Below are 13618 nucleotides of genomic sequence, written 5' to 3'. Positions count from 1 at the left end.
GGAGAAGTACATAACCATCTTCAGTATTCAACTTTTAAATTACGTATACATATTACTAAAACACGATTTTATTAAGACGGATAGATTATTAGATAAAAGTCCATCTGTCAACTGGGAACTGTCAGTAACTGAACTGTGATTTACCAGATTTATCAGAATCATGATTTACCAAGTAGGTTTCCTCGTTTTAGGGGAGAATGTAGCTTATTACCAGTGGACTGTTGTATACCTAGGCAAGCATCTCCTTTTCCATTGAGAAATAATTTTCTTTTTGGTGGGGGGAGAATCTTTTTTCCTCTTTTACAGCTTTTATAACTTATTTTCTGTGCCTTGTGAACCCAAGACCATAATCACTTTCCCTTTGAGCCCATTTTTATTTGATGCTGATAAGCCAAGAAGTACTAGATGAGGAGTCAGAATCCCTCCACTGATTTCCTGTGCAATCTTGGGAAAATCACTTAGCCTTTCTGTTTCTTCATGTCTCATTTGGAAAGTCAAGAATTAGGACTAGAGCTACTCAAAGGCTCTTCCATTTCCAGCGTCCTAGGGCTCTAGAATTCTGTCCCTGCTACCTTTGCCCTCAAGTCAACACCTCTTTACTGTCTGTGAGTGTCTAATAATTAGTAATTTGCCCTAAGTCAGAAGAAATGCTCTTCCATTCCTCAGCTTCCCCACCAAGTTAGGTTACTCCTGGCACTCACATTCATGGATAACTGGAGGCCTGGGCACAAGGAGGCTGGGGGAGCCTCTTCTTTTGCACATCCTGGCTGGTAACCCCATGGTCAGTGCCTGACATCAAAGTTACACACAGACAGCACAGCGGTCACAGTCAGCACTGCTAGGCATATGCACTACTAAACGCACGGCACTTGTACAATGATCAAGGACAGTTAAGACACAGGAGCAAAGGCGGAGGAAGCATAGATGTTTAATCGTCAAATATGGGGAATGTTTTCTGGGTTTGGGAGGGATTCATAATACCACACCTTAACTCTGCCTCACCTGGATCTGCATGTCTGCACATGACACTCAGAACAACTGATGAAAACTGAGGGACTAGCATTAAACAGGTGGCTAAATGTTTGTGGGTTTTTTCCTCTGCAAGTGAATTGGTCATTTGTATTGGTGTCATGTGTAGACAGACTTGGGGGCTTTATGGTGATATCTATTCCAATAGCTGGGGGTGGGCTCTGCTGTGAGTATCTGAAAAGAGGAAAGATTCTGACAAAAGGATGCGCTTAACCTAGAACCAATAAAGCAAGGGCAGTGCAAATGCCAGGGGTTTGTACCTGTAGCTGAATCAGGAGGGAGGACCCAAAAGGCCCGTCTGCCCAACTCCCTACTCTTGACCACACAGCCCCGGGAGTTCTGCCTACTTACACCACTGCCTTTCTAACCTGGACTCATGGGACCCACCAACTGTTTTGGTCGTGACAGTGGTTATATAGGTTTAATCTTTGAAACGGTCTTTAAAAACAAGAAGAGTTTTTGTATGATCAGCTAGAGGCTGTTTTTCTCTATGCTGGAACTGTAGGTCAAGGGCATAACTAACAATAAAAATAACAGTAAAAGCTGCCATATATTATTGAGTGCTGACTACATGCCGAAAACTGGGATAAATGCTTTACTCACATATTGAATCTAATTTTTGCAAAAGGAGGATATAGGCTGCATATAAAGAGTTTATAATTATGAGAATTGTGGTTAACCACTATGGGAGGACTTGGGATTTTCTTCAGAGTGTTTTCAAGAAAAGGGAAGTATGGTCTTTTTGGATCAGCTCCAGGAAGTCCCACCTGGAAACAGGGGTTGAGCCTGATCTCTTAAGTTCTTCTAGTTCTGGGATACAGGTCTGTTTCTTCAAAATTTTAAGTTTTTTGAAAGTGATGGATGAAATGATGTTGGGAGATGGCAAAGTCCTCTCACTCTAGGTTAAAATGGAGCCAAGAGTGAAGTGAGATTTACAAAATCTCCCTGAACTTAAAAAAAAAAAAAATCCCCAAACTTGCCATTCTGATATCTAATTTAAATGGTCCACTAATAGACAATTAACTGGTTTTAGGGATTTTGGTCTTTTGCTCTTTTAACTTTCCTGGTTCAAAGTGTTTACATATTTATATTTAGTGAAATCTAATGGGCACATTGGCATTAAAACTCCAGAGGCAGAAGCTGGCTCATATAATATTGGCATTAATATCACTTAGCTGTAACCAAATGAACTAAGTGCTTAGGAAAAGCCAGCTAAACACTCCTGTCAGTTATCCGTCTCTCAGTGACCCTAACAGAGAACAGCATGAGAACTGTAGTACTTTCCTCTTTAAAGTGATAGGGAATAAGCACGTGGTTTCGGTGCCCATCAAATTATACCATTGAACTTTAAAATGCTTTAAATATCTCCCCTTCTAATTATTTCAAGTATCGATCTGTTTTAGTGTTTCCCATTTTACAACATCTATTCCTGTTTTTTCCTGTCTGTTTGGATGACTGCCGTTCACACAACATTGTGAGATGTGTCACAATTTGTAACACGTTTGCACCTGTATGATCTTTCTTTCACTGGTTAGTACTGGATCTATGTAACCTGCTCTGATTAGCTTTCTGGAAAAAAATTAGAATAAAACAGCCCCCCTTTAGGACCAGGCAGAACATGAGCATAAGGACTGAGTCTTTCCTTACTGAATTTGGTTTGATTTTAGGCGTGATGATACCTTCTCAAGGAGGGGCAGTGAGCTGATTACTGAACTATAGTAATTATTTGAAACAGTATTTGTAACATGACAAGAAATCTAGATGAAGATTTCTGGAAAAGAACAAGCTACCCCACCTCAATGTATTATAAATGTGCTTGACTGGTATTTGGAAAGAAGAAAGAAACTCTTATTAAAATTTAACATCAACTTGGCCAGGCTTTGGGCTGAACCGGAAGAACAAAGTGCTGCTCGGTGAAAAGCCAGGGACAGGAGTGATGGGATCTCTACTCCTAAGGCTAAAATAATGGAAAAGAGAACAGCGAGCGAATTCCTCTGCAGCAGGCCTATACACCTCCAATTCCAAGGGTTTATTTAGTGCCAATCGTGCCACCACACAGTGGCTTTTCCTTTCGAAAGGCTTAATTTGTAGGTGTAAAGATCCAATTTCCGTGGCAACAGGGAGCATGTGGTGTCTACGATTGTCTTGAAGTTCTGGAGCAGTGCTGACGGACACAGTGATACTCAAGATGACCTCACCTCAGTGCTATTCACATGGGGACCTGGCCAGCCTCAGAGCATCTACTCTGCTTTAACCCTGCTGGTTCTCAGAGGCCCTAATCATAGTTACAACACTTTAGGGGATATGGGATCCATAGCAACTTCTAAGTATTCTCCTTCCAGGTTCTTAAGCTGACTCCTTGCCTCTATATTCTGAGAGAATTCCCAGCCCAGTGCTGGGGTTGGGACTGTGGGAGGCACTAAACCCAGGCTGCAATGCCCTGCAGACGTGGCAACAAAATGATCTGCCATAACAGCCCTCACGCCAAGAGATGAGATGCTGCCCACGACCTAGGCTTTCTTCGTGGTAGTGAAAGATGCACTGTATTATACACCTCTCGCCAGAGAGGAACCACGCTGCTGCAGAATGACTTCACGGACTAGTGAGAACGTCATAAGAGGCGTTTCTTATAAAAGTAATCATAAGGGGATCCCCAGCATGATTTGCTCAGTTTGTCATGAAATATCAAAGTTACCCAGAGCCTTGAACATATCAATTACAGATGCAAGACATACAAGCAAAGCTATTTCAATAGGATTCCTAGCAAAAATATTAAACTCCACGGTGGGGGGCGGGTCAGGGGAGTGGTTGGGGGGGTGGGGGGACAGAGAGAGAGAGAGAGAGAGAGACAATATACGCAAGCCAGTCTTTTATGTTATCATTTTAAAGAGTCTGATCCCACCCAGGCAAAACTGAAATCCTGCTCAAGTTGGCCAGAGGCCTCTGATTACGAGGACTGTATCTGAGCAAAGCTGCAGAAACTACAGCCCTAATCCTCATAAAAAATGGGAGGCAGTTTATTATTAAAATACAAACATGAAAATACTTCAGACCATTTCGTTAGCAGCATAGTTCCAAATGCAACATTCCCTTTATCAATCAAGTTTAAGTCAGGTGGCTTCCAAGCATCTGTCCTGCTAAGACCCTTAAAAGAGCAGTGCAAAAGGGGGAGAGAAGACATCTTTCCTTTTAAGTGGCAGACCATCCTTATAAGACATTCTCTAGGGTTCTATTCTGTCGACTATTCAGTGTGAGTTGGGGCACTTTTAAATCAGCCATTTGGCACTTCCTGTTCGCAGTCCTTAGGCACAGCGTGACAGAGTCAGCTTGGTGAGCCCTTCCCCGTGCATTCGGTACAACAGCTGAAACTCAGCAGGCAGCTGGTGGGACTCCTGCCACTTGGTAGTAAATTTGGTTCCTTTTTTGTCATAGTAATGGTATGGAAGATCTTCCCTTGTGTTGGGGTCAAATCCAAAAGGCCAAAATCCATACAAGTGGATCTCTTCACATATTGCTGACGCAAGGGTGTACATAAGAATACCTGTGCTCAGCCGTTTGGGTGACAAATGTTTGTTTTTCCAGTACCTGTGGAACAATAAGTACAGGTGGATTCAGAGGCCAGTGTTGAAGGTTTTGGTCAGACGGGTCACTGTGACTGGTTTGGGAAGTGAATTTATCCAGGTAACTTAACCAGTACTTGCTTTGAATCTGTCTTTTAGACCACAGAACACCTCAGGGCAGGACCGGCTACATAATTTGTGAGACCCCGTGCAAAATGAAAATGTGGGCCCTTACTTTAAAAATTATTGAGAATTTCAAGAGGGCAACAGCAGAGTATTAAACCAAGCATCGGCCTTTCTAAGCATGGGCTCGTGTGTTACTATAGAAGTCACACATGTTTGAAGCCATCCCTGCTCTGGGTTGTCCTAAAGAGTGGTGTCTCTGACTCAGTGGTGATGCCATAAAAGCCCACCAGTGAGAATGACTGTGCTTCTCACACATAAAGGGCCCTTGGGCTAGGGAGGAGGTTGTTTAGTCAAAGGGGACCTCCTCTATTACTTCCTTATCCAAACCTAGAGATTAAATCTGTCTTCTTGGGTTTGGAAAGATTGTAGGGCCTTATTTTTTTTCTACCCGCTCATAAAAAAATCACATTCCCTGTTCCTTTGTCTTAACCAAATGCTCCCAAGCCCTTCTTTGGCGTGCCAGAACCTAAGAAAAGTATTTACACACTTTCCGAATTTTAAAAAATGCTAAATTATGGTTGTTCCTTCCACGTTTAGATAGTAATTTGAAGCCTTCCTACCTAAACTGCCAAATATCTGAGACTGCCGTGGAGTGAGGGTGTGTGTGTGTGTGTGTGTGTGTGTGTGCACGCACACACGTGTGCCTTTATGACTGGCTGTGCAGGCATAATCAAACTGTTCATGAATCAGGTTTTCATGGACTGTACTTCCTCCAAGTTTTCATTGAACCAGCATGTTCAAGCCCGAGCTGTTGAAAGGCTGGGGGCCAGGTGGGCCACACAGGCCGCTCCCTGAAGGTTCTATCACATGCAGTTCCTTCTTCACTACCTGAAGGCTTCATGTGGCCATTTCCCTTCCAGGTGAAATTCAGAAGTTCAGTCTTTGTTTTAATATTCTTACCTAAGGAGTTAGAATGGCTTCTGATGTTTCTTTTGGTACAGCTGTACTTAAATAGAACAAGAGGGGAGCAAAACGATGGTCAAAAGACCACAGGGCAGGTTGGCAGGAGGCCTGGCTTCTAATTCTGGTTCTGCCCATTTTGGGCAGTGATGTTGGGTAAATAACTCGTTCTTTGTACCTCAGTTAATGTATCTTTAAACTTAGGAGTTGGGTTATATCACCTCTAAAGAAGGTAACCATACATCCTGCGAAACTGGAACAGTCCCAGTTTTTGCCTGTTGTCTTTGTTGTAATTCTTAATAGTGCCCTTTTTCTTTCAAAGAAAAGGTTCCAGTGAGGACTGTAAATTGTGGCATCACCCTACCTGTTAGATACATACCAGCTGATTACACGATAATCCCTCCTTATATGAGAGGTCAACTACACAGATCTTAAATCTGGAAGACTTTAGAGGACTACAGGATACACTACTATGTACCCATCTACCATGGGATAAAAATATTACAGTCCTTGTTTACCAGACCTCCTAGAACCCACTCTAACTTGCAGTAACATCTGGACAGTATGTTAGGACACTGGGGCTATTCGCATAGGGGAAATTAGAGTTGAGGCAATTTCCTCAGATTATTTAAAGAAAAAAATTCTGCAATTAGTCTTCCTTTATAAAATGCCCTGCATTTTACAAATGCCTGCTCCCAATTCTGGCTGCTTATTAGAATCAGCTGGGGAGTTATTAAGACATACCAAGTGCCTGAGCCTCTCTCCTCCCCCACCAGACAAATTATATTAGAATCTCTTGAATTAGAGCCCAGGCAAGAGTATTTTTTAAATCTCTCCAAGTGATTCTAAGGTACAGCCAGAGTTAAGACTCATTGGACTAGACGAAAATATTGCATCCTGGTTAATCTGTCTTTCAAATTACAAGGGATAACGATGAGCTGATAAAATACTTTTCACATGTTTTGGCACTCAAATCTCGAATTATAAAAGCAGATTATACAATTTTGATTTGTCTAGGTGGTTTTCTAATCTTGGACATCTGACAAACACCCTACTATCAAATAAAAAGGAACATTTAAAGTCGATTCCATCTTTAAAAAAAACCAATTGATTTGTCCACTTTAGTCATTGGCATTATTGGGACATGGCTATCCATTCAAAGAAAATTATTGATTTGTGGTGATTTCCATGACTGCTTGTTAGGCTTACCACCAAGGAAGGGGACAGGGAATGGAGAGGAGAAGCTGATGAAGCACCAGTCCCTCCATTTGACACTTGGTTACCAGCTGGGGTAGGAGACTGAACTTCTTACCTAGAATGATCCATTCATTCATTACAAAACATAAGCGTTCATTCTAAGGTACTAAGCTAACCGCAACAACTAACTAATCAGTTCGCTACCACCCCCAAGAGATTACAATATTGATTTGCCATCTGGTAGGGTGTGAGTTAAAGGCAATAAAATATACACACCTGTTGACATGTTGCATTATATTTCCAGGCCAAGCCAGTTGGACCTTTAACTGACCTCTGTGTTCAACAAAAAAGTCAACTAGTGTCCTGGTAACAGTTGCTGAAGTGTGGAAGAAAAATGCAGGGATCCAAAGAATGGCCCCATCGAGCTTTTTTAAACTGAGAAAAAAGTTGTTACGGTCCTGAATGGTCAAAAGATTGTTGTAATATTTTTCCAGGATGCTGGGGTTGAAGGTGGTAAGGTTGGTTTTCCTTCCAACATCTCTTTGGAAAGCCTCCGTAGGGGCAAAATTGCAACGGAAAACAAAATCTGACTTATCTATTTGTTGTCCACACCGGCTCCCTGTCAGGATCCCACTATTTCCAACCACAGCACAAATATTATAATGCTTATTCACAATGGGTGACACATCTGGAAGCAGCGATCGGAAGTTATTGCTAATAGAGAAAACATATTTATGGCTGGAATAATCATAGTGCATCAGTTGTCCAATCCGAACACTATTCTTGGTCAAAGAAAAATTTTTTATTACATCGACATGCTGAAGAATTTCTTGCCTAAAATAAAAAGAAATTCATTAAATATATCCCATTCAAAAGAACTGATTTTCCATCTTATGTCTTATGCTATTTCATTTAGACAAGAACCATAGGCACTGAACCCAAGAAAGATTATACATTCATAATTGAAGGAAGAACTGCTTCAGAATTTACAAACATGTGCTAGTCTCTCAAATTCTGGGTATAGTCCTTTGAAGCTTGTAAATGTTGTAATTTATGGTTTTTAGCTGCCAATTCTTTGGTTTTCTGCTCTACCTGAAAAGTGTATTTGATCAAGGGGGAGGCATAGGCTAAACTGTGTCAGGAAATACAGGGAGACAATTTACACAGGCCCCAAAGAGCTCACATTAATGCACAAACATTGGTGGCTAAGAGTTTGTAACTAGGGACTACTTGTTTGCTATTGGACTGCAGCATTCAACGAATATCAAACATCACTGGTGTCCAAATAAGAGCCAAACAGATATGAGTCAGTATGGTACTAACTATTATTAAGATATGAAAATGGTAATAGCAGCGGGTGTAGTTGAATATTTAATAGAAATGAGATGATAATCTCATTAATGTCCTTTAAATAATGAAAACGGAACATTTTTCTACTTGATTATATAGAAACCCGTTTAAGTTAGAGAAACCTAATTCTTAGAAAAAGAAGCTATTTTAAATCCTGAAAATGTGTGCATATTCTAAGAATTCAGAGGATAAACAAGGCAAGGGTGATACTTAGTACTAATTTCTGGTTGCTTTCATGTTGAGCATTAAGTGTAATTAAGCGTATCCTCTTAAAGTCTCTGCTATTTAAAATATTTAAGAGACACCGGTCATATGTTACTCTTCTAGTAGGTTCTTTAGTTCTAAGAAACCACATTGAACCTCCTGGGTCTTTTGCCTAAAAAAAATAGCAAGAATGAAACTAAATGCTTTGCATATCATCATTTTACCTGGAATCCTATTTTTTAAAAATTACTTCATTTGACAAAATACAGAGAAACATAAACTGAAAGCTTTAAGCCAGAACTTCCAAAGTTACTAACAGTGTTCATTACAAACTGTTACAAAGGTAAAGTAAGTTTAAAGTGATACTGGGAAAGTTAATTAAAGCTTACCTAAATGGATTAAAAGGAGGGAAGTTTTGAGAAGGCAATATTGTTCTAACTGGTTATTTGGGTCACATGGCCTAGTGTGGGAAGAATATTTTTATTGCGTCAGAAATATGTTTGGGGAAAAGGTATACTGTATTCGACCCATGAAAAATTTCTGGGCTGTCTATAAAATTAATATTGGATTAAAACCACAAAAGTTAAAAAAGAACTTTAGAGTTTTAGAATTAATCAATTGTTGTCATGGACTAACTTCTAGTTAATGTTTAAAAATTTTTAACCATAATCATGTGACTGTGTGTCAACCTTTCAAGTAAATATTTTCATGACACCATGGATAGCTACTGAATTTGTTTTAATTCCATCATTAGATTAAAATAAAAGAGTGCAATAACTAGAAATTCTATGACCAAAACACAACACCCTAAATAGAGTGGTAAAATAAGTATTTGTAAAATAAGTATTCATACCCCTAATGAATACACTAGATGGCTCACATTCCATTTAGCAGCATAATAATCCCACCAAAGAGGAAGGAGAAATGACTTATCTGGAATTGCTAAGAGTTGACCAGATATCACTGAGGAGAATAAATACTTTTGTATAAATCTCATCCTTCTTCCCCCACCTCCAAAAAACAAAACAAAACAAAAACCCACACACATAACCCCAAAACTCCTTCATGTATAAATGAAGCTGCTACAAGACAATTAAGAACAATGTTGGGTAGCTTTTACAATATGTTAAGAGCTATAAAAATTTAATGAGAAGAAACACGTAAAAAACCAAAACCATAAAATACCTTCATATATTTGGGCAGAGATTTTCACTAGTAATTTGTTAGGGATGAAGTGTAGTGTCTTCTGTGTTTCAGTGGGACAATACTTTTTTACTTTATTTAAAAAATTTTATTTCTAGTCAGGGAATGAAAATGCATTGCGTGGTATTTTTGTACTTAACTTTTTTTTTTTAAATAAATGACTTTGGCAGTATTAGCCATAATGTTAACTATACATCATGGTGCTCAATTAAGCTCAAGTTAGGGAGGATACTGGAAATATCTTTTTTCCCTTCCATTCAAATTGGTCTTTTTGAAGTTTTCGTTTTATGAGAGGGCACCACATATTTAAATTAAAAAAGATTACTAATCAGCCTTTGTTCAGTCAGGCCAAGAAGACAATGCAAATACACCTCGGGTTGGGGGGGTGTAGATTTTTGTTGTTTTGTATTATTTCGTTTTGTTTTGTTTTTGAGCTCCAGAATTCAGAACACCTTTTGGATCTTTTCCCCCTATCCTACCTTTGATGTAAAAACGCTGTCCGATTAAATGTCCACTTAGGTCTGGCTTGGAGTTCATGAGTCAGAGAATGCGGAAAGGGCACAAATGACGGATCTAGAAGCTTCAGCGCAAACTGTGACCTGGAGAGGAGTATGAGTACACAAACAAACGTGCTGGCCTCAGCTAGGGGAAGCCAAGGTAGCCATTAAAGTCCAGCCGGTTGGGAGCGGGGCGGGGATGGGGGGCGGCTGGAACACGTACTGGCTACATCCCGCCCCAGAGCCCCTTCTCATCTGGTCCACCTTCTGCTCCCCACACACACCCGGGAGGAAGAAAGAAAACGAGGGAAATCCGTCTCCATTGTCCATCCCTGCGGGTGCGGGAAAGACCATAAAATGGCCGTCTTACGGAGAGCAGGGGCGGGAGCCCGGCGCTCTGCTAGAAACGGATGCGCGGAGAGGACCAGGGAGTCAGCACCGCGGACAGCGGCCGCGCCACTGCTAGCCCTACCCGCGCCGCCCCCGCGGTCCGGCCGGATTGATTTTTGTAGAACGGACAGATGAACCGGAGACCTAGGGGAAGGCTGGGGGTGGCTCCTTCCTTAACCTCTTCCTTCCCGAGCCTAGGTCTGGTTTCACTCCCTGTCCCCTGACTGGGGACCCCCCTGGAGGCCGCTGGCCAACTCCACTCCACTGCGCAGGTGGGGTTTCTCTAGGTTTCGCGTTCTGGCCTGGCCTGGACCACAGGGTGCAGTCTGTATTTCCTACCCGCCCCTCAGAGGCTCTGCTGGGGGAGCTCCTAGGGGGGCACACTGGGGCAGAGGCTCTCGACGAGCTGCGCCAAGCTTCGCCCGGAGCCTTCTCAGTCCTGCCTTGCGCCCGTTGGTGACTTGGAGCTGGGATGAGGGTAGGCGGCCCTTAGGAGGCTCGCTTCCCGCAGAGGGCGGGGGAATTGCAGAAATCCCGGAAAGGCGGTGGGGGGGGGGAGGGCGGCGATGGCGCGGTGTGCGGGGGAGGGAGGGAAGGATGGAGGTCGAATACCCCAGGGGCTCCCGGAGAACAGACCCGCGCATCATCTGATGGGGTGAAGGGTTGGGGAGAGGAAGGGAGGAGAGCGCAAGAGGAGTCTGGCGCCTGCGCCATTAAATCGCCCCGGACCGCCCGGAGCCCGGCCGTGGAGTCTGCGGACAGGGGCGCGGGGTAGGCACTCACCTAACGCATGTCCATCTCTCCATGCCCCTTCCCAAATACACACAAGGCCTCTCCCTCCACCATCATTCTCCTTAAACCCTCCCCATTTTTGAAATGGGGGAAGGGATGCCGAAGAAGAATACGAGAATGCAATCACATTGATTAGGACAACGGCTTTTAGGGGCTCTGGGTTAAAAAAAAGCACGGGAGGGGTGGTGGTGTAAGAATCAGAGAGACGAATGGAAGGACCACGCAGTTTTCTTGCCCAAAGTGTCTCGGAGAAGGCAAAACACCCCCCTCTGACCTCCCGCCCCCATAAACCAGATACCTGAGGGCACTCAGAGGCCCGCACTCACCGGAATCCCGCGTGGAACATGTACATTCGGGGCGCCCCCGGGTTGGCATACTTGGGAGTGGTGAAGATGTTCTCCTTTTTCAGGGACACGTAGCTGATGAGCGATAAAATCAGCAGGGCGACGCTGAGCATAACCAGCCCCAGCACACTAGCGACCCGGGCCATTTTGCAATTTCTCATCCCGGGCTGTGTTGGGATCAGGAAAAGCGGGGAAAGCGGTCCATTGAGCGGCCAGCAGCTCGCTGGCGTGTCAGTGTGTGTGAGTGTGTGTGTGAGTGTTCGCGCGCGCGTGTCAGCGTATGTGCCGGGGGTGGGGTGGGGTGGGGTGGGGAGGGAACCGAGCAGGGGAGCCGCGGAGGGCCAGGGCGTAGGGGCGGGCAGGAGCCCCAGAGAGAAGCCAGGCCCCCAAGGCAGGGGCAAGCGGGCCAGGAGGCTGAACAGGAAGATGGAGGGTCTGCGCGGCGGCGTGGCGATGTAGCTGCGCGCCGTGCGTCTCCGACCGCCGGCTCAGGCTCCCCAGCGCGTTTCCAGCGAGGCTGCCGTCTCCTCTGCAGCCTGCAAGATAAATGTGATTGGAATAACGTTACAGTTCGATCTAAGCACAGGATTTAATTAATGAACTCTAATCTCCCAAATAACCGGGGGAGGGCGGAGGAGGGAGGGATGAAGGGGAGGTGGCAGAGGGAGGGGAATTGAGGCTGGAAGGCTGCAGCCCACGTCAATGGCCTTCCCAGCTGAGGGTGCGGGCGAGGAGATGTCTCTGGCCAGACAGAGGCCCAAACTTAGTTCAATGGACAATTCATTACTTTATAAGTTAATCGTGGAATATAGAGATAAAGAACTGGAGTTGCTGTCCTGGAGGATCGCAGCAGCTGGGTGCTTATGAGATGCAGGGAGAGTGGTTTTAGGAGTAGAGATTTAAAAGCTTCTCTCCTCACCACAGAGCACAACCCCGGGCCCCACGGATCAGCACCTGCCCCAGCACCCCAGCAAGGAAGCCCTAAATAGCGGCTGGGCCTTGTGAGCGCTTAAAACCTCCTTGGAATCTTCCGTAATCTCTCCCGTATCTGCTTCCTATGCCCAGTGCATGCTACGCTTCTCTCTAAAAGATGGGTGGTGCCTAGCAGAGTTGTAAGGTGAGCTGTGAGTGTGGAGGGCCCGGCTTCCCCTCCCTTTCCTCCCAGTGTCTGACTCCCAGCACCCTGCACGTAGACAACCAGCATGCCCCAGAGGTAACCAGGACGGAGCAGTTCCCTCTGATTAAACTCTCCATTGCCCACTTTTCTGACTCATCCCTGTGGCCAGGCCTTCAGGATGGGCCACTCAACTTTGCCCTGAAGCTTAGCTTAGCTTAGACCAGGAGCTGGGGCATCATAAACCTCTGTCCATTATAAATGCCCAGAACTCTCTTTTGGAGGAACTTAGGAACCAAGTAAGAGATGCTGCCTCCGAGGGTGGAAGGAAAGCTCACTGCCTAACACTTTGTGTTGCTGTTTCAATTTGTTTTAGCATATTCACGTTATCTGTTTTAATATACTTTGGAAATAAAAGTTAATTCATTTTCGGTCATGCTGTTGGATGCTCAGAAGGCAATCTACATGTTTCTTTAGCTCTGTCCTTTGCAAGTAACTTGTGACGTCTTCCCCCTAGCTTTACCCTTGGCCTGGTCCTCCCAGGACAGTAAGCACTAAGGAAAGAAGGAAGCTGGAGGTGACAAATCGGCCTTCAGGAGCCTTTTCCAATAAAGCAAGTTGATGTTTTCCAAGGTGGCTATGATTTCTTTCTCTCTTGAACTTCTGGTTTTATGGGCTTTGGTGGACCTGATGTTCTGGTCTGTCTGTGGGCTATGAATTCTTCAAAGCAGTGAGCTCCTGGGCTGTACGCTCCTGCAGATCCAGGACCATGTCTTCTTCTGCCCTGTTTCTGCATACTCCCTGCATATTGTCTATGGGGAGGCATGCTCAATAAGTGTTTGAGGACCTAAT

The 13618-nt window shown here is 44.1% G+C and overlaps 1 protein-coding gene across 1 annotated transcript; it reads right to left on the bottom strand.

Moving 5' to 3' along the window:
- Window positions 1-3855: 3855 nt before the first annotated feature.
- Window positions 3856-11920, bottom strand: ST8SIA3 (ST8 alpha-N-acetyl-neuraminide alpha-2,8-sialyltransferase 3). Its single transcript, XM_027118860.1, has 4 exons — window positions 11635-11920; window positions 10109-10228; window positions 7149-7706; window positions 3856-4614 (listed from the first exon to the last, which is right to left on the bottom strand). The coding sequence occupies exons 1-4, from the start codon at window positions 11811-11813 to the stop codon at window positions 4332-4334; spliced, it is 1140 nt and encodes a 379-aa protein (XP_026974661.1). The 5' UTR covers window positions 11814-11920; the 3' UTR covers window positions 3856-4331.
- Between the last annotated feature and the right edge of the window lie 1698 nt (window positions 11921-13618).

This window comes from Aethalodelphis obliquidens, unplaced genomic scaffold (genome assembly GCF_003676395.1).
Source record: "Aethalodelphis obliquidens isolate GAN/ISIS:26980383/991018 unplaced genomic scaffold, ASM367639v1 scaffold19, whole genome shotgun sequence".
NCBI lineage: Eukaryota > Metazoa > Chordata > Mammalia > Artiodactyla > Delphinidae > Aethalodelphis > Aethalodelphis obliquidens.
Note: the sequence above shows the minus strand (reverse complement) of the source record. Positions and strands in the feature narration are given on the sequence as shown.

Coding starts and splice junctions, on each gene's coding strand:
- ST8SIA3 (XM_027118860.1), bottom strand. CDS start 11,813: ATGAGAAATTGCAAAATGGCCCGGGTCGCTAGTGTGCTGGGGCTGGTT. Junction 10,229..11,634: donor ATGTTCCACGCGGGATTCCG/GTGAGTGCGGGC, acceptor ACTCCTCTCCAG/GTCACAGTTTGCGCTGAAGC. Junction 4,615..7,148: donor ATAATGCAACATGTCAACAG/GTGTGTATATTT, acceptor ATTGTTCCACAG/GTACTGGAAAAACAAACATT.